We start from the raw sequence: 21426 nt of genomic DNA on the forward strand, positions 1-21426 counted from the left end.
AGCCTGGCTTTGGGAATGGATCTTCAAAACTAAACCCCAGCTCCTTGGAAAGGAGCTCAGACTTATGTCAAGACCTGCCTTAGGGGAAACTGCCTTTATTAACTAATTCTGCACAAATGTACAGTGCGCAGGTCCTTCATTCAGCACAGCTACACTTCCATGGACAGCTACTCCATAGGACAGTGCGCCGAAGGGCTGCAAGAAATGTCAGGGTGGACGGAAATCTGATTCATCTTTATTTAGTTTACTATAGAGATACCGTTATAGAAATTTACAAGGACATAAGTATTTTCACTTTTGGGAAGGTCGGCTTACGAGAAAGTGGTTCTTTGTTTATTGGTTTTCTTCCGACATAAAAAGTTTACACTGAGTCAGGAAAAACGTGAGCACGAACCACTTCTCCCAAAGAAAACGCCCCCCACCACAGTGATTTAAACTAGCAGGAAGTGCTATCCATGAAGTAAAACATTTCAGTACGGTCAGAGCTCAGCTGCCAAGCCTAATTCCAGTGTGCAGAGTAAAGGAAAACGTGTACAGGAAGGCCAGGAGAGGGGGTGGGGGGCTCTTTAGCCAGCGGGGCTCAGAAGTTCTCTATCCAAGTGCCGAGCCCTCTCTCCACCAGAGCCCGGTTCACCGACGCCAGCTGCAGGACGAGACAAAAAGGGAGACTTGATCAGAAACCGTGGTGGGACCACAGGTCGGGACCCATCCTGGTCCTGAGGGGCCACCGCGCTTCCAGGTCTCGGTGACCTAAAACCGACATCTCGGAGCAAGACGGGATCCAGTTAATCGAACTGATTTCCTCCCCCGATGCCGGTGCTTTGAGAGAGAGGCCTGGAAAACCTGATGCTGCACCAGGGGCCCATGCAGGATCAGGACTGGGGACTCAGTCAGCAAAGATAGAAAAGATAACTGAACATTAAAGAACAAGGCAAAAAAAAAAACAGTTCTAAGACCCACATATGGCTGGTTAATTGTTTTAAATATTTACATCTGTTTGGTCATTCCTGCTCACTATTTCTTGTCTAGCGAGCACACTAAGCACCCTCTCACTGTTCACTCCTGGAGACCTGCAGCACAGCAGGTTTGATGGAGAACTCAAACCACTCAGAGACTGAAAACATAGGAAGGAACATGGTGCTGAGGAAGTACAAGTTAGTCAATGATTAGCTCAAAGTCAACAAGGAGCTCAGACTGGGGGGGAAAAAAACAACACTAAAGCTCTCCAGGGCCAGGAGGAGAGATAAGTGCTCAAGCTTTTAAAACATCCAAATCCAGACTCCATTGCCACAGCTACAGCACAGACAATAGTAAAATACACATCATGGATTCTTCATATCCTCTGACACACACTCCTAATCCTACAGCTGTGATGGGGACATCAGAACAGTCTGCTGCTTCAACAACAAAGAAAGCTGGCTTCAGCATGATCAGTAAGAAAAACCCTAATAAGAGGGTAATCCTAATAGGCATCAGCTGCATCACCCTGCAACTCACAACTGGCAGCCCACTGAAGCTAACAGGTGTGAGCCTGGCCACTACCTGGATGGGAGACCCCCAGGGTATTAGTGGGACCAGTAGGGGGTGCTCACCCTGCGATCTGTGTGGGTCCTAATGCCCCAGTATAGTGACGGGGACACTATATTGTAAAAAGGTGCCATCATTCAGATGAGATGTAAAACCAAGCTCCTGACTCACTGTGGTCATTAAAGATGCCAGGGCGTTTCTTGAAAAGAGCAGGTGCCAATTTCCCCCTGGCCTTTAGCAATCATGGTATCCTAATTATCCCCATCTCTGAACTGGCTTCAGCAGTCTGTTCTCCTCCGCACTGGTGTGTGTGAGTGTACTAGTGCATCATCCAGGTGGGGCTGCACACTGGTGGTGGTGGAGGGGATCCCCATTTATTGTAAAGCGCTTTGAGTGGAGTGTCCAGAAAAATGCTAAGTAAATTATTCATGAGGTTCTGAGGACCCCCTTATGTGCTCCGGTCAGGAGTCAGTACCCTGGCCTTGGGTGCACATTTACACAAGAAAAACAAAAAAATCTCCCTACCTCGTCCCCAACCATGTTCCACAGCTGTATCAGAGGGAGGCCAGTGCTACTGTCATAATTTGTGACCTGAAAAAAGGGCAAAACAATCCTAAACATCTAGAAACACTTATCTGAAGAACATGCATAGGTTTATTTTTACTTGCAAAGCTCAGAACTCTGAACGTTCCCAGAACACTAATCAGCCATTATGAACCAGGGTTTTGCATTGCATAAAACTGACTAAGCAGAGCAAAATCAGGAACACTGGGATGGTAATAGCAGCAGTGGGAGGTTCAGGGTTTTGTTACCCAGAACAGGTTTAAAATGCATACAGAGTGAAGGACCCTTTAAACAGTAATGCCACATTGTGCCAGAACAGGCATGACGCTCAAGGTACACAGCAAGACCGCACCACCTTGACGCTGCCAAGAGCCACCTTACAGCACGACCGACGCCTCAGAAAACCGCCGGTGCAGTGCCAGGGCGTCCCGAAGGGGCTCAGCCAGTAAAGGCCCTTGCCTGGTGCCAGCTGAGCGCTACGACCCAAGTGTTGTGGGTTCGAGGATGTAATTGGCCAGGTGGGGTTGGTCAGTCGGGGCTCTCGCAGCACACAGCGACCCACATCTGAAGACAGGTGCAGCCTCTCTGGGAAACAGTATCCTGTTCTCACAGTCCTGTTATTCGAGCTCAACTTATTAAAGGGGGGGGGAAACATTGGTTTCGATAACAGATGCACCCATGCAAATTTAAAGTGCAAAAGACAAATGTAGTGCAGGCCATCTAGACTGGTTTTCTCACCTGTGCTAGCAGAGCAACCCCCCTGGTCATTTCCTCAAGTGCCGAGTCTGCCTCTGTAGAAAATCTGTCCTCTCCTAGAAGGAATACAGACAAAAAGTTACAAAACTGTTAAGACAAATACACAGCTGTTACAGCTTCAGGCGGATATCTGTTGAATCACAATGATGCCGAGGACAAAAAAATGTTCTGATATTTTGATTAGATATAAATATATTCCATCTTAATATAAAGCATCTAGATCGGGGGGAAGCAAATGCAGAAACCAAACAAAGTTCTTCACTTAAGCTGTAATTGTATTGGCTGGGTCTGCTAGCTTCAGCACTGAAGAATTCCCAGCCCTGGTCCCAGGGAGCTGGTGTATCTGCAGGTGTCTAGGTATCTTTAAAACAGCAGAACCCAAAGAGCTGAGAGAGACTGATTAAGTAGTCCAGTTAAGCTGACAAGCAACCCACTTAGCTCTTTAAAGAGACCAACTGGAATAAAACACTGCAGACACACCAACCCTATAGAATCGGAAGTGGACACCCACATGCTGGGTTTTCCCCTTCAAGTCCGATCTAGCAGGCAGTGCGTACCTGGCAGGGGTGCAATGTTATCCAATAATACTTCTGCTCCTTGGAAAGGCAATGTTACAAAGTCCGATCTAAAAAAAAACAAACAAGAACAAACAAAATAATCCTTGTAGCACGCTTGCCATAATGTGAACACACACCTGCTCTCCTCCTTCGCCCAAACCGATTTCCAAGCAATATGTCATTTGACCACAAGGGGGCATTTGGGCTTTTCTCAAACCACCAATACTTTTAAACTGCTTTAGTTCTTAATGAGCAATTTGCCATTGCAGAACAGCTCCATAAAAATCAAACCGCTAACAGAGGTCCGCACTCTAACTTAATCCTAATGACTGCAGTATTAAAGATAAAGGTAAATGCTCCGATTTCATACATGGGGTTAGCAGCTAGCATAGACTTCTAGCAGGATAGAAGGTAGCAACACCGCTTGCCAAAGCTACACAGACTATTAGTTGACGCTGCTTCAAGTAGAAAGTCAAGTTCAGTGACCCTGGGGGAATGAAGAGGAGGAGCGGAAAGGTTCAGATGACACTTCCCTCGCAGGAACAGGGTGGCTCACCTGATCTGCCGGAGGAGGTCGATTTTGACCCTCTCGTAGCCACCGTAGTCCACGTACCGGATCTCCACTTCGTTGGAATCTTTATAAAAGGCGATGACCTGGGCGCGCCACCAGGCCCCCTCCACCGCTGGGGCGGCACAGATCACTCCCACTGCAACACACGGCAGACCCCACCCGCCGCCGTCAGCCCACGCCAAGCGAGCGGCGGCGGCGGCGGCGCAGCGGGCGAGAGGGGCCCCACAAGCCCCCCGCCCCAGGAGCACTCAGGGTAACCATGCCAACAGCAGGCTCGTGTCACACAACCTGCATCAAAGGGGAACTGCTGCGCTATTTTCATATTTTGGGGTCAAAAAGTATCAGCCCCGATGAGTATTCCAGGTCGCAATGAAAGTAAAACGTACAGAGCAACATGTAAAACCTCCAATTTATATCACATGTGATGCAGCTCAATTACATTGTGAAGAAGCAAGTTTGTGAATACATCTCTTGCTTTCAATATCAAGACTTTTGCGAGCAAACACTACTTGTTAAGTCTGCATGCAGATCATGTTGGAACATGATGAAATATCTGCTGCACAACCTGTACTTATTTGCTCTTACATCGCATTGTACCGCATTAGTCAATACAGTGACTAGAGAGCAGGAAGGGCTGCATCACGTCACAACGTGTGATCTCTCACCTGTGGAGAGACCAGGGGGTTTGCAACACGGCGACTGACAGTACTTGGGACAATGATTTCATAAATTTGGAATCTGTAAAAATTTTCTGCACAGTCAACGAATGTATCTGGTTACTGAAACTAAATAACCAGTGTAAGAAATGGGGACTGCAGTTCCCCTTTGAGAGAGCTGCTGCGCTCTCCTTTCAAACCCGAGGCGACCAGCAGCCCAGAGAGCGGGAAGCTCTAGCCAGAATGAGGACTTGTGTCTGTGGGCCATGCTTGGTGTGGGTACTGGAGGGAATAAAACCAGAGTGGGATGGCGAGGTACCGCCACTGTCAGGAAGAACCTGGACTTGCCAAGCTTTGGATCCGCCGCAAAAAAAGGCCCCCTCCTCAGAAACCATGTGGCCGCCTTACCTTCGACAGGAGAGGGCAGGGTGGGGATGCCAGGCTGAGAGTAGCACAGGAACATCTGCTGGTCCAGGCTGCGCAGCGCGTGGTAGGTGGGATGCGTGTGCTGCTGTACAAACATGTGCCCCGCCGAGACGATGTTCACCACGATGACCTCCACCGTCACACCGCTGGGAAGCATGAGCTGAGAGACAGAGCGGATTATCAGCATGACTCCGACTCCAAACTCCCCTGCGGGACAACACCGCGAATCCCAACACACATGTTGAGACAGACAAATAAAAAGAAGCCAGAGCTGGTTTAATCCCCTGTACTGCCTGGTGAGCTCCTCTAGTCAACATGTGTATTTACCTTTCCAAAAACACCTCCTGGACTTTCTTAGACCTTAAATAAAGTGTTCTGTTGTCAAGCTTTCCAAAGAAGTGCCTTGCCACATATAACCAGTGTTCCATGCATTGCGGAACGTACTTCGGTTCAGATGCATCTGAAAACTGCACGGTTTCAGGGCCGGTTCATCAAGGCAACACCGTGCCACTATCAAAAACCAGCAACTCCAATTAACAGACTTGCTCGTGAATTGAGAGAGCGGTAAATGACGCAGTTGATACCATTCTGTCCACATGGCGTCAACAACATGGCTGCGAAGATTCATTTCTCCCACAAGCCTTTGTGTGAAGAACTGCCTCCTGTTCACAACAAATGCTCTTCCACAGATTCCACTCGTACCTGCTAGTTTATTTCACTGGCATGTCTGAAGGCATCCACTAGACTGACTCAGTGCCCCTGAGCGTTCGCAACGCACATATTAAGTCCCCTTCAAACTTTTCCATTCAAGAAAAGAAATTGCTCGTTTGAACCAATTCCAGAACATGGACACTTTCTGCAACGTGGTCACCAAAACTGTACACCATACTCTAAATGAGGCCTTACTTGCAGATTATACAATTTTAACACAACCCCTCGATTTAAATCTTACACCTTTACACACACAGCCTCTAATGTGGATGTCTTTTTTTATTGTTTCCCCACAGATGCAGGTCAACACAAACACATCAGCGTGAGGTGTGAGAGAAGCAGGGAGTAATCTTGACATGCAGGGGAGTGAACAGGGTTTCCAAAGGCACTGGTACCCAAGCCTGGCTCCTGCATGTGACCCCCGGCAGGCACTTGCTTACCCACGACGTTATTGGCAGAGATGGCAGGGTCAGCGGGAGGGGAGGAGGGGCATAGAGGTTGGTGAGGTCCAGGTCTTTGAATTTCTTCCCAATCAGCCCCAGCGCTTTGTCCACTTGCTGCTGTGTACCTTAGGGGTGGATATAAAAAAAAAAACATTGATATGGAACACCTGAAGAAGGCTCCACGGCCGAAACGTTGTGTTCTTTCTTCTTTTTTTTCAGCATGGAATAAACCTATTACTTGTTCCATTGATATGGAACTCTCCATACTAAGCTCTGCTAGCTGGGACAAGTCCATGCACCCCTTCCCTGGTGCGAATCAATTCAAAATGTACACATCAGGGCTCCAACAAGCACAACGCACTGGAGCAGCCATGGTGATGGACAGGTGGTGCCCTTTAAATCAAGCAAAAACTCGATATGCATTTCTTTATTGCGAGCCATCTCCTTCTATTCATGCTCTCCTGAAAGCAATTCACGTGTTCACAGTTGCACGCGCCGGGTGGTTCCCCGACACTGCCACATGGACTGGTTTGCCAGGGTCCCAGCTAGTACCGAGCATCAACAGCGGGGCGCGGTCACCACACATGCTGCCACTCACCTTCTATGTGGCAGATCTGAAACTCCTGAGTGTAAGGCAGTGTTGAAATGTAGATCTTTGCACCCGAGCTTTGCTTCAAGAAGCTCACGTATCTTCCCTGTTTCCCAATTAATCGCCCAACTAGATGCTGTGAAAATTAAAAAAAACAAACACTAAAAATTCCCCCATCACATCAGAAGATACAAAGGCCAGAAGCTCATTCGGTTCTTGGAAGATTAAAAAAAAACAACCCACTACCTGAGAGCAAAGAAGATGCTTCAGCACTCTCATCTAAACGTTTCCCCAACAAGACAACGACTTACCTTAATTCTCACCTGGCTCCTCCCATCAGTCGCATACAGCTTTTATCAGGTATTGAGTATTATCCTAATCACCTGACAGACAATGTGCTTGTGTTTTGATCCAAAACAAAAAAAATTGGGGGTGGTTTTGATCTTGGGTTACTACCGATTGGCAAAAAGATGTCACTTTTCCTGTTTGTGATAGGCAGCATCCAATGCGAGCTGTGATTGCACATAGTACTTGGACAATGCATTCCTGATTTACATGCAATTACAAAGAGATTCTTTGTAAGCATCAAAGATGCACATTTATGATGAAACAGCTCTCGTAGATGGCTCTCAGGAACACTTTGAAACAAGTCTTATCTAACCACTGAGCAAATTCTTAATGGTCGGGTAGACTAACGCACCAGTAATTTCCCTCACCACCATCTTGAATGTAATCCACCCCCCAGTTTCCAAAATGAGGCTGCTGAAGCAGCTTTCAAGCTAATTAAAATATTCAAATGTGTGAAACGGTACTATTCCTCCGGCACTCCAGATAGTGACGTGCAGTGGAGCATCACTAAGCTGAGTGTTTCAAACATACAGACAGCTCGATTCCCCTTACACTCCTCCAACTACCTGAGAGCCAGGTGTCACCACACCTGCAGGTCAGCGTAATGCAAAGCTAACCTTGCTTTAAAATAATGGGCAAGAGCCACGTCTGTCTGATGGTTTCTAATTTCAGGTCTATAACTTAAATCGTGGGTGTCACATTCTTCCACGTAAGGACCTCCAGTGTTGTCTCTCCCCTCCTCTCAAAGGAAGCAGAGTAGCTCAATGTAAAACAGGTTCGCTTTCCTTGCGAAGGCAACCTGCTACACTCTTCAAAATATGGACTCCACCATCAGGCAAACCCCCCAAAAATATAGAGCAGAGCTGCCTGACATTTCTGTCTCCATTGTGTAGCCCCCTTCCAGGATGCATGAATGGACCGTAGGTAAAAAAAAAAACAGCAATGTGCCAACCACAGATGCATTCAAACACCAAATCTCCTTTTCCTCTATTCCAGCCTCCTGCGATGGTGTGCGGTTTTGGTAGAACTCAAGGTCATAAGAATTTGCTAAGGCAGTCTCACCTTCGGCACCTCTATCTCCCAGATGGTGAGCTCCGACTTCTGCGGATGCGGAGGCTGGCCGGTGCCCCGCTTGGCCTCTCCGGCTCCCAGCGTGCACCCGCTGTCCACAGAGTCCATGCTGTTGACATCGGAGCCTGCAAGCAGCACAGCGGCCAGTTACAGCGCTGATCACCCTGCTGCGCTGCCCAAGCACCGTTCAATCACACGAAGAACCAGAGCGCCGCGCCAGGAACCCAAGGCTCTCATGTCCAAGTGGGAAACCTGCTTCACCTTCCCTCACTAGAGCCGTTTGTAACATTTGTGCTGTCTGCACCAGGGCACAGTCCTCCAATTACACCTCCCTGCCTCTCAGGAATCCCACCTGCAGGATGCCACAAAGGTCTTCACCCGGATAAGCTACAGGAAGCACCTGTATGGCAGATTTTAAAAGATGGCTACAAAGGGAAAGAAACTTGAAAAAACTTCCATCAAATATTTGCATAAATATCCGTTGCATGCATGCTGGCAGTAAAATGGTCAAGATCTTGGTACATGCTTCCACAGTAACCTAAATCTAACACAGCTGACATTGTTAGCTAGTACATCAACACAGAAACAAAGCAACTGCGCTGTTTCTTATATATGCTACTGTGCACCTTTCAGTGACCACATGGTTCAGCACTGCTTTTTATAGACAGTCTATAGTCGAGGGGCATTTCACCCACACCTATGAGTGAGCACTTGAAATGAATGCAAAACCAGACATGCACTGTAGTGTGGTCTTTCAGATGCATTACTCACATCCACCAGAATCCACCACATAGTTATGAATACCACTGGGGAAAAAGCATTCCTGTGCCAATATCCATACCGACATACTCTGTCGCAAGGTTATAGTGCAATAATCAAGCTAGATTGCTTGTAAATAACAAAAACCTACTTTGAATTTCTCGCTTTATACGACATGGAACGTAAAAGTTATTTTTGCAGGCTATATGCCAAAAGAATGCAAGTCAAAGCTGTTAAACACTCCATATCTTGTTTGTATAAAAGTTATGCTACACAAGTTATGTTTTGACGGGTTAACTGCTATTCAATATTAACATTTGTACCATTTTCTTCCTGAAGTACATTTTCCCTTGGTGTGAAGTTAATAAACTGCATTGAATAAAATCAGCTAAGTCAGGTGGTGGAAATAACTACAATGATGTCCAGTGAAAGTGCTACTTTGTTCACTGTTACATGTTAACAGTGGTGATAACCATACTAAGTAAGATGCATGCTTTTTCATCCACATACAATATCTAAAGAATTGAAAAACATTTACATTAAAATGTGTGTTACAGTGAGTTTTAAATTGCTTCAGTTAAAACCTGCTGATAGTAAGAATCAAGCCCCTTGGAGACACCACTTACGTAGGGACTGCAATATTTCTGTACATTGCACATCAATGCCTCAATCTGTTAGATCATTTCCAAGTATGCTCCTTGTCTGTTGTTAAGCCTCTTACAGCAGCCTCTAATAAGGTTTATAAAACCTTCCAAAACAGTATGCTTCTACAGCAGAAGAATCAATGTTTGAAATTCAATCTGGGCACAAGTTACGGACATACTTTGAAAAGAAAAATGAAAGGAAGCCTAATTTTTAAATTTTTGCTGAATGAAACATAGCAACAGAAAGCATGCAATCGTAAAGATCCAAAGCCTAACCCACAAAAAGAGTAAATCTAGCATACGCTACTGCGGAACAAAGGAAAAATGCTTAAGAGTCAAGTAAAGAGCATCAAACCTCATCTGCTTTGTGTGTTAGGTGGGAACCTGAACAGAAGTCAGGGCTGTGATTCAGGAAATACCCAGCCTCTCCTGGCAGTGACCAGGACAGTGCCAGAGGTGGTCATCACCAGCACTGTCCAGACAGATATCCACCCCAGGGCCAAAAGAAGTGTGCTACTCTTTCCTAATCTTGCCATGTGTTAACATCCCACAGGCAGACCATAAGAAAGCTGCATTAGCCCTACACCAAGACTCTGCTCAAAACACCTGTCATGTAGTAGCAAAAAACTATTTTCTGGCAAACCCGAAGACATTTGGCAACCAATTCTATTCATACATCTCTATGCCGATCCCCTGTTGTCACATATAAAGCCTTGCTATAGAGGTTGACAGAAATGTCCCAAGTGTATATTACAAAAAAGCCAAAGAAATTAGAAACAGTCATATTGCATCTCAGCAAAAAGGCACCCACACAGCAAGATGTACTCTTGCATGGCTGCTGTTTTACTACCACTGCACAGGATTATCAGAGAACGTCAAAAGTAGAGAGAACTTCTTGACAAAGCCTCATCTCTTCTGGTATTTGATTTATCTCAGCTCACTGCTGCTTGATGAAAACTGCACCTGAAGTAACAAACATGCTGAACCACACCTTCTTAACCAATTTCAACTGGAATGCAAAATAATCCAGAATGACGAACAATTGAAGGTGCCGAAAAAACACCAGACAGCTCAGCTACAACAAACGCAAAGCAGCAGGCTTCCACGACCTGGGCTGGTATTTCTGCTTGTAGTTACTTTCAAACTCACCTCCAGAATGATCTCCCTCTGCTTCGTTTGTCCAGTGTCCTCCGTTCCTGAGGGAGGAGCCATTAAGCCCCCTGCCCGCACATGTGGTTCTGTGCGTCGGTAGCACAGCTGCTGCTGGAGACTGTTCTGAACTTGAACCCGACCCTGTACACTGCCCCTCTGAGGCTACTTCCACCACCAAATCATTCAACAGGTCCTCTTTGCTCTCGGGCACCACACAGGACAGCCCTGTTCCCTGCAGGAGGTCCTCACTGCTGATCCCATCTTCCGACTGGCACGTGCTGCACCCAGAATCCTCTGCACCAGCCGCAAGCTCCTCCACCTGGAGCCTCACCAGGCTCTGAGGCACTGCTTCCTTCTTGCCCTCAGCCAAGCCCACGGAGTGACTTTTCTGCCCTCTCTCAGCTCTCCACCTGTTGCTGTTCCCACTGATCCCGTTCTCCTCCGCGAGAGGCGGTAAGGAGCCATTCCGTGCGGCCGGGCAGACGGGCGCCTGCATTCCTTTCGGCTCTTCCTTCGTATCCTCTCCTTCCGAAGTTAACGTGGCAAGTGCTGCTGCTGCGCCGGAGCGCTCCTGTGCCGAGCGCTCCACCTCCTGGGTTGTCTGGCCTTCATCCCCCTTGACTTGGTCACACACCATGCACGCTTTCCCATTGGCCAGGCAGCTGCCGCCCGTCTCCCCATCCTCCTGTGCGCTCCTCGAGTGCTGTTCCCCCACGGCTGCCCCGCACCCCTGTCCATTCCCCGCGTCGCCGCGGCGGCCGACCAGCGTCACCTCCTGCGCAGCCGCCGAAATCACCTCCGTGATCAGGCCGGCTGCCAGCCGCTCCAGCTCATCGATGCTCCCGCGCCGTTCCGCCAGGCCCACGGGCAAGCCGTTCTCTTGGGGCCTGCTGTACCCCTCCGCTTCGGGGGCGCCCTCCGCCCCAGGCTTGGGCGGCTGGGCGGGGGTGGACGCGACGTGGCAGGAGGAAACGAAAGCTGCCGGGATTTCCGAGCAGGGGGGGTCCTTGCGACCGGATGGGGGGCTCTGGTCCTGCACCGCCGGCGCGGCGTGCAGGTCGCCTTTGGAGGAGAGGCTCTCCTTCGCCGCTCCGGGCTGCAGCTCCTCGGCGAAAGGCACCGCGATTTTGTCCGCCGCCACTTCTCCCTCTGGCTCCGGCCTCACGGCTTCGGCCAGTTCCGCGGCGGAGGAGATCTTGGTTTCCTTCGACCGGGAGGCCGGCAGCACTGCTGCCTTGCCTTCGTCCTTCTTGGTCGTTTGTTTTCCCGGCGCCGAGATGAAGGCTGTGGCCACCTGCATCCCCTCCAGCAGCGGAGCGCCTGCACTCAACCCAGCTTCCCCTGGTCCTTGCAACAGGAGGCTCTGCTCCGCGGTTTTTGGCCGATGGGGGAAGGCAGCCTCGAGCAGGCGGGGCACGGCCCTGCTCTCCTGCAACGCTGGCTCGGCCTTGGCATCAAGCTCTGCAACCGAGCCGCCGACGTCGGAGGGGGCTAACGGGGCTCCCAGCGTTTCGCTGGACGGCACTGGGCCCTCCTCCTTGGCCGGTGGCTCCGCCATCACGGTGTGGACTTCTGCGACAACTTCCTGCTCCTCTGCGGCGTCTTTCTTGCTCTTCTGCGGCTTCCTGTCCGAGGCCTGCCGGGGGCAGCTCTTCTCCACGATCCCATTGCTTCCTTCGCCGGAGGGAGCGGGGAGCCGGCAGGCCTCCGGCAGCACCGTGCCGGCGCCGGCGGCCTCCTCCTTGGTGCGCTCGGCGAGTCGCCCTTTCTTGCGAGAGGTGTACCACCACCAGCCTATCAGCGCCAGCACGCCAGGCAACGTGTAGGGGAAGAACGACCGAAACCTCAACGCCATCTCCTCTGGACCCTAGCAGCTACACCTGGGGGTTTAAAATACAAAAAAAAAAACAAATCAATCATTTATATGAAAGTCTCCTCTCCAACAGGGACTTACAAAACTGCACATTAAAAACAAGGCAAAAGAGCCCATGGATCTGAAGAGGCAGCACGTCAATGGACAAGTGACGGCCTAGTTGGGTTCTTCAGGAAAACCCTGAAGTGGCCGTCCTGTTCTGGCTAGCAGTTCATAGCCCCTGCCTATTCCAAAACACAAGGATAAACTGTGAGGTGCTTCAGGAGAACAACAAGATGCTCGCAGCTCAACAATTCAAAGCTCCCCTAATGCCTGTAAAATGTATGAACCCCTGGAGCCGAGCCGTGCAGGCACCTGACCACACCCCCTGGGCGTGCAAAAGGTTTCTCCTGCAGTGCTTCCGATCGGAGGCCAGGCGCTGCCCTCACCCCGGGCCCTTCCAGAACAGCGTGGGACTGAAAGAGCAATTGTGACGCGCTCGCAAACAAACGCTCGGTTGTCTGAAACGTCAGGAAGGCTGCAACCAAGCAGCTGCAACTCCTTCACTGCAGTCAAGGATTCTTCCCTTTTCTGCAACAGGGGCAAACCCACAACACTGCCCCACGAAGTAAACGCTAGGGAACAGATGCACAAACAAAACGTACTTAAGGTATACATGTGCACAAAGAAATCTCAGCGCAACTCAACTGTTTCCAGGAAACAGGGTGTTTATCATCAAGGATGCAACTTGCAGTTTTGCAGAAGTATTGACTTCTGACTGATAACTGACACGAGAAGCAGATAAACTTCCATTTGGCCTATTAAGCATTGCCCGACTAATTTGTGCTCCAGTTGAGCTCTAAAGAATCTTAATGGGACACATGTATATACTTAATGAGGACAAGCTTGGTGACCATGAACTCTTCAGCCTCCTATTTAGAAGAGACTGTAAAACCTGCTTCTGTCAAAACCATGTTTTGACTCCGGTAGGTCAGAGCAATTACTAAGCTCCCCTGAATAGTGATAAGCTATATTTGTATAAATTATTTGTATTTAAGATAAAAATGGGAACACACAAGAACCTAATGTCGGACATCTGTACGTACACAATGTTTTAGTAACCTCTAACTTGTTTTGCTGGGTGGGCTTGCAAATGGAAAAAAGGAAAAATAATACATTTACCAAATTTAATACACTTCATAAAGTTACAAAAAAAACCTGTTAGGTGGCACAATGAGTTGCTGGTCTGCACTACTGCCAGAGAGTTTCTGGATGCAACTCCAGTTTGGGATGTTTATCTGGAGTTGGCCCACCCTCCCTTCTACATGGTTCTTAACCAGGTGCTGAAAACATGCGAGTTAGGCTCGATTAATCAGAATCACAGTGCAGAGGCAGGTTCCCAGAACAGATGAAGCACTGCCTACAGTGAAACAGAACCAGCTGTGCATGATGGGACAAAGTCTTCCAATGGTGGCTACTGGGACTAGTCTACTGTGCTAGTGCAGAAGAGATGAGGTATGAATGAGATGGAAATAAAGAGGAAGAAACACTCTGCGTCTTAGCAAGCACTCAAAAGCAGCTCTGGCCAGGCAGCCAGTCCCGCGTTACAGAACGATTTAAATAGCCAGGGCTAGGGACCTCTTCATTTTAAATGGATTCTCAAACTGGTTTGATACTGCCATTCCATTTATTTTTGTGCAGAAGAGGATGAAGACACATACTTCATTGGATGCTCATAACCCCTGCTTACACCTCCCAAACTAAAAGAAAGCTTTTCTGATGGATGCAAATTAAACAAGTTTATTCCACTCCCCACGCAAAACAGCAACGAAGTCTGGCTGAAGACCTCAGTCAGCACTAACAAACTGTACGAAACCCCAACTAAACAGCACGACTTAAAAACAAACCCAAAAGAGTTTTTGTACCAGCACAGCACAAGAACCTGCCGATAACCTGTAAAGTGACTGGTTTTAGAGCCACAGACAAAAGACATGACACCGTGTGCTGCTGCAAGACGCTAAAAGCGTACAGCATAGTGATCAACAAGAAAAAAACTGTGTTGCATCACAGCCATGCACAGAACAGAATCAAACACTTAGGAGAGGCATTCAGCATTTGCTCTTCTTGCTACACTTTGAGCAGCTCTTGAGTAAAGTAAAACTGCTTTCCTGGACACGGGCAAAATTAGGATTCTGATCTCAAATAAAAGGCAGACTTGCACAAAAAAAAACCAACAGAGAAAGGTGAAAAAAACAACTATCCAGACCTCTCTCTGCACCAAGTAGTGCTGCATCTCCAAGTTAATGTTTATCTGTGCAGGCTCTCCAGGATTCCAGGCCCTGCTCCTGTCTATGCATTGGCTGGGAAGCAAGTTCAGCGCAAGTTAAAAAAAGGAGGACTGGCATGCCTTTCCTTAACGGAGACCGCTCGGCACAGCCCTGCTGCTGGCATGCATCAGGGGGCAACACCCCGGCCTGCCACAATACTTCTAGGTTGCTATCCCCACCCGCAGGAGAGACCCTCTACGTCACAAGCAAACAGGACTTCAATTCTCGCAGGCTGGCGCAGCATGACGGAACACAGGCCAAAGAAAAGGAGCGGCACAAGGAGACGCAAAGAGAAAAGAGTGCAAACCCTCCGTCCTCCCTCCTGGATATGACCTTGAAGTCTGAGAAGATCATTCGAGTCAACAGACCCAGCATGCAGTGGCACTCGCGGGACAAGCGGACTTGCAAAAACACCTGACTTTCTTCCCAAGATAAGATAAGAAACTTGGCATGTCAGAGCACACAGAGCCCCAAACAGTCTGTTTCATGGGTTTGCCTTCTGCTGGACTGGGTTTCTACCAAACTGAGCTTTTTTCCTTGCAACTCCTCCAACCTCGAACGAAAATAGCAAGCAAACATGCATTCAGCTGATCCTCTGCACCTTTCACATAGGCCAATACTCACCACTTTAAAACAATCAGAAAATGCTGGCAGACTGCTGAGCTTTACTGAATGTCTGTCAGTCCAGGTAGGAGGTTATACTTAAGTACAGCAGTGTAAATGTCTCAGACCCACAGGGCAATTCAGGCCTGGTGACCTGAAACAGGGTCTTGCACTAGACGGTGCAAAACAAGGCTGGCCAGAGGCAGAGATACAGAAGGTGCCCTGACTTAGCCCTCCGAGACACATAAAGCATTCTCTCACTCCACCACAAGGTGAGGACTAACTCAGAAGTCCCATGTCCAAAGTATAAAATACTTTCTACCAACACAAGTTAATGTATATTATATAAGTGACCTATGATTTGTCCTTATAAAGACATTCTTTTCTGCCTGTCATAGCCCAGCACACGTGGATTTAAACCATATACATCTCCCGAGCAGAATGCAACTCGCTATTTAAAGTTTATGATCAACACAAATTCCCCATTTTTATTCTATGGCTTCTGGGGACCTTTTACAGTTTGGCCACATCCAACACCACTGTCGAAATACTTGTCTCAAGAAGTGAAATGCCACATTTGTAGCGTACCACATATCCATCTCTCGTGAGTCTCCAGAAAACTTCAGGAAAGCCAGCGGACTCTTCACTGAGGAATCACAGGGTCCTGGGCCAGGAGGAACATCCCACATGCGGACCAGCTCATGCTACAAGAGCACAGCAGTGGTGTCAAGCTGTCCACCTATTATAACACAGGCTCAATGACCCTGGTTCGTCATAAAAAAGGACACAAGCAATACACTGTTATCAGCTCCTTTGAGGCTGTCCTGGACAGGGCAAGTATTGATCTAAGCTTCCCAAGCACAAGAAATTAGTTCCTTCTCAAGAAAACTGGAGACCTTCAACACCCTGATCTGTGAAACACTAAGATAAAAAAATAACTCCAGCTATTTTACATAAAAAAAACAGGCAGGTCTGACTAGATTACAGGAAAATATCTCCATCTCCTCCTCCTTTGCATGAAGCTTCATCACTCCCTTTTCTCCTCAATGTAATAAATTCAACTACATTTCTGAACTACAACGAAAAAGCTGAAGAGGAGAAAAACAAGACGCTCATTTTCCAGGGAGACCCTAGACTCTTTGCTGGGGATGTCAAAAAGGGGTAAACATGCTCTACACAAACTATTCCTATGGGTGCAAGGAGACTTGCACCAATCAGCAAAAAAAAAGGTAAAAGTTACCAGCAAACCCGAAGTCTTCACAATGACCCTCACTCTATATTTAACATAGCTGGAGGAACATGTGGGGATTCCAGGGACAGGTGGTCAGGGATACTTGGAGAGCAACATGCTAGCAAGAGCCCTTCACACCAATGGAAGATCAAAACAGCCCATCACACTGCACTAAAATCCTGGGGGGGTGCGACCTTCACTGCCTTGTCCGGCACGACTCCACTTCGGATTCTCCAGTGCCCAAGGGTCACACAATCTCTCTCCGTGGTGCACTAGTGACCACTGTCACCTAGCTAAGTGGACGGAGGTCAAGCTGGCTGACCCATTTGCTGGAAGTGACCAACGGACTAAAGAATGACAACGCAAAACAGAAGACAAGCGCTGTACATACACCATTACTAGCCTCCCGAGCGCTAGAGGAATCATATTTACGGCCACACTCAAGTCCCCCCTGAAGGATGTGCAACGCCCTTCAGGCAACCTCTGAGACGCCAACATCTTTGAATATCAACGAGTTCCACCGCTGCACTGTATTCATGAGCACCCTTTCACGTTCTTCAACTGTACCGCCAAGCCAAACCGAACTAGCTGTCAGTATTCCCAAGAGACTTCACTTCAAGAAACACTTACGACAATACCATGCTCCCCCTCAAGACAAAGCCACATTTATTCCAGCTGAGAAACAGTCTAGCCGATTCTTAAATTTAAAAGAAACCGACGTGCGCGGCTGCTAGTATGGTGTAGTTTACTCTAACTTAGGCGAGAGCTGACTCAATTTAAGGTGGTGTGTTGACTAAACAGAAGAGATTTGAAGGTCATGACCTGGCACAGAACTTGTTAAGCAGGAGGGAAAGCCAAAGCACCAGCGCAGTGCCCAAAACCCCGACAGGGATGTGAGAAGTCAGAGCAAACAAAAACCAAAAATAAACCCCGCGCCAGTGTAAACAACCTTCAAGGCAAAGTATACACACAAAAAAAAAATCAGATCTTGTGCTTCTCGTTCCAATTCCGCATTCGGGTTACCAGAACCAAGACCGGAAACAAAATTATACTAAAAAGCTAAAATCGCAGAGCAGACTGAATCCTCCTTTTTTAAAAACAGAAGTAAACCGCAAGGTAACCCTACGTTTCTGACTGACTTGAAAGAGGCTGCCAACATCATCCCCGTTTCTGCAGGGGTGGACTGTGAATCCTAACCAAGTCCAGGCTTCCACAGTGAGAAGTCATTCAGGAAAACAAGAGGTAACCGTCAAGTCTACCCTGGCAGTTAAGAGATCAGAAATACACAAAGCGCTCCTTCCCCATCTTCTCCATTCTAGCATGTTGTAACATCAGTCAATTGCATAATTATTTAATTGCATGCTGCACGGGCCAATTAAATAATTAAAGACCAGGTTGTTGGAAAGTCCTGCAGTGTGAGGTGCTGGAAGAACGGCAGGTCTAAATGCCCTTGGCTCAGATCAATCCGGGTCCCCTTTACAGTATTTCACTCCGCTCCAGTTGGGATCACACCGCCTTCCTGCCTGCCTTGTGCGCATTGCCAAAAAGACCTTTAGCTTGATCAACCTCTGCGGGACAGGAGACTGAGCAGGTAAGCAGCACCAAGCAGTACGTGGCGGCAAGAACCGCAAACAAGCCAATAACGTCACCCACTCCCCTCTCCACAGCCATGACAATGATGAAACATGCAGTGCTCAATCCCATAGCAGGAAACCTTCCACAATGCATTCAGCTCAATGTGGCACACAACATTTCCTCCACCTTCCAGCCACCTTGTCTGATGGCAGAAGAGTAGCGGACTGACTGTGGTTTGATTCATGGCTATCCGGGGAAGTAGAGGGCCCTTCATTCCTCATGCTGAAATCATCCACCACACACAAGTGGATGCTTAACATCACCAGGGCCAGCTCGAGGAGCAGCCATCCCATTCACAACGAGGAACTCGGTTAAGGCATTCTGAGCTTCACCTACAGACACATTTATTTTTGCAGTTGTATAAAAAAAATGCTTTGAACATGAAAAACCAGGCTTCACCATTAACTAAGTGAACACACCTCATCTAAACCTGAGGAAAAAGCAACCGCAAACCGCACCACAGAAAATGAGTGATGAAGCACCACTAAAACTCCAACAGGAGGAGTTCACTAACAAGTATGTCAGTTGAAAACTTCACAGCTGCTCGCGAATTGGAGAAGAAAACATGCACTCATCCCGCCACAACAACGATACGATTCCACAACGACTACGGGCGCCTAACCTCCCGAAGAGCTGCCGTGCACTCGCCCCAGGGGGATTCTGTCTCGCCCGCCGTGGGGAGGCGGCTTGTAGCCGCAGGCAGGCAGGTAGCCCACGACTACACACACCCAAGCGCACACGGCGACATTTTTAAAGCGACATTCCGGTGACGGCGGAGGAAGAAGAGGGAGAGCGACGCGCACGCCGTCTGCTTCCGTGACCTACACCTGTTTCCCCACGCGTGGAGAGGATCTCCCCGGCTGCTCTGACCGGCACGCGAGGCCTAACCTCCCGTCCTTAATGAAGCGTTACCGCCTCCCCTCCAAAGCTCACCTTGAACCAGGAGATAAAATAACTGCGGCCGCGCCGCGACCTTGGCAAGCGGGCGCAAGGGACACCGGGCTGGCCGTGTGTGTGCCCGGCGTGTCGACAAACCGAGCAAGTGGGCGATTTTAAGTGTATCGCAAGGTCTAATCGGAAACCCCCCCCCACCCAACACACACACACAACACGCCGGCGTCCTTCCGAAAAGCCCCGTTTCTGCAGCAGAAACTTAACAGACAACCTCACACACAAGCATCGTCAGGCACGTTGCAGAAAGCAGGGACTGCAAGCTGCTACAAGACGAGCGAAGGTGCACCGCCATCCCCGCTACATTTCGCCAGTGGGGAAACCGAATTTTAAAAAAAAAAGAGAGAGAAAGGCAACAATCTCATTCCACCCCAGTCATGCGGCACCGCAGACGACAAAAACCAAGGAAACAATGCAAAACGAGCGATGCCGCTGTAGTATATGTATGCGGTATATTGCGAAGGCGAGGTAGGCCGCAGCGCTCCTGGTCACTGGGCGAATGAGGAGAATGAGTCACCTCCAGACCCGCCGAAACGGAATCGCTCTCCTCCGTCAAATTCACCGGGAACTCGGCTACCGGCGGCCTTCAGCACGGCGTCGGGCGCTAGCGGGTTTTAACGAGCCCATGAGGATCACCGCTCCGGCCCTTCAAACCTCCCCGCTTCGCCGTCTTTGTACCTCTCCGGTCCGGCGGCGCGCACCACACCACCCCGCTCCTCGACTCGGGTCGCAGGCGGTGCCGCGCCGCTATACGGGGGGCCAGGGAGGTGGTGATGGTGGGAGGGAGAAGCGAAAGATTCAAAACGGCTACACTTTCGAAATCACACACGCCGCCTCCGCGGGCGGGCGACCCCCTCAATCCAGCCGGTGCGATACTCCGGTGCTCCGGGCCAGAACAAGGCAGCCTCCTTCGGTGTCTTTGTGCCCAACCGAGAGGAGGGGGGGTGTGTGTGGAGAAAGGACAAAAAATAATGAATAATCCCGTTTTCTGTTCTTCCAAACTACAGCAAAGACCTACTGGGAATGCACGGAGGTGAGTGGTGGTGGTGGTGGTGGGGGGTTAAAAAAACCCAGTTCGGAGACTCGAGTCGGGAAGGCTCGCCTGAAAAGTTAACTTACGGCTCCGGTGCTCCCTGAGGTTTGATAGGTCGCTGCTACGTCAGGAAATCTAACGCTACTATTAACACGCCTGCTGAGCCGACAGCCCCGTTCGCCTCGCCGCCGCCGCACATGGTGTGGGATACGAAGCGCACGTATACTTACTGTTTTTCTTTTTTGTAAAGCGCCACCGTGAATTGTATGCGACTATCTAAACAGATTCGTGCCCTTCTCTTAATCCCCCAGCGTGCTCCCCTCTCTGTCTGTCTCTCCTCCCCACGTGCTGGCAGTCCGGACACTGGACTCTAAAAACAGACACAACAGCTGATCACATCTCGCGACAGGCCCGGGCAGCCAGGCGGGTCTCGCGGAGGTTCCGAGCCAGGCGTCGAATCCCGAGAGGCGGGGTTTAGAGCAGGAAGGAAACTGGCGCCCCTCCGGCCTCCATGTTGGCTCAGGCGCCCGGCGCTTCGCCGGCGGGACGGCGCCGGGCGGCCAGGAGCCGCCATGGCGTGGGTTTCCGCGGCGGGCGACCTCTGCCCCTATCGCGAGGCTGGGAGGAGGGGACGCGTCACGGGCCGACGAGAAAAGCTCGTAGTGTTCACGGATGGTGGCCTGAGAGAATCTGACGGCACGGGCAGCTCATATTGCCTGGCTTTTGGTGTGAAAATAAGAATCGCTGCTGTTACTTGATTTAACGTGGGGCTGGGCTCATTCATTGTTATAAACCTCCTGGGAGCTAGAATATTGTAACGAATTCGGGTTTCGGTACGGAACGGAGCAGGCATGGGACTCGGGGAATAGGACTGAACACATTTATTAACTTGAACTTGAACCGGAAAAGGTACACACACAAGGACAGAGGTTACAGCGCTGCACCTTCTCTAACACACACACGAAAGGAAGGGGCTGTCTCGCAGCCTCCGCCCTACTATATACCGTCCTGTAGTCCCGC

General features: G+C 49.3%; 1 protein-coding gene across 5 annotated transcripts; it reads right to left on the reverse strand.

Moving 5' to 3' along the window:
- Positions 1-223: 223 nt before the first annotated feature.
- Positions 224-20798, reverse strand: akap1b (A kinase (PRKA) anchor protein 1b). Of its 5 annotated transcripts, none has more exons than XM_006641043.3 (11): positions 20637-20798; positions 10772-12654; positions 8211-8344; positions 6810-6936; positions 6209-6336; positions 5040-5217; positions 3961-4111; positions 3405-3472; positions 2830-2903; positions 2053-2118; positions 224-643 (listed from the first exon to the last, which is right to left on the reverse strand). In XM_006641043.3, the coding sequence occupies exons 2-11, from the start codon at positions 12627-12629 to the stop codon at positions 581-583; spliced, it is 2847 nt and encodes a 948-aa protein (XP_006641106.2). In that variant the 5' UTR covers positions 12630-12654; positions 20637-20798; the 3' UTR covers positions 224-580. The 5 variants fall into 5 exon arrangements, with proteins under 5 accessions (XP_006641106.2, XP_015223206.2, XP_069040210.1 ...); XM_015367720.2 differs by lacking the exon at positions 20637-20798 and adding an exon at positions 20493-20577; XM_069184109.1 differs by lacking the exon at positions 20637-20798 and adding an exon at positions 20392-20460.
- Between the last annotated feature and the right edge of the window lie 628 nt (positions 20799-21426).

Source organism: Lepisosteus oculatus, chromosome 26 (assembly GCF_040954835.1).
Source record: "Lepisosteus oculatus isolate fLepOcu1 chromosome 26, fLepOcu1.hap2, whole genome shotgun sequence".
NCBI classification, from domain to species: Eukaryota; Metazoa; Chordata; class Actinopteri; order Semionotiformes; family Lepisosteidae; genus Lepisosteus; species Lepisosteus oculatus.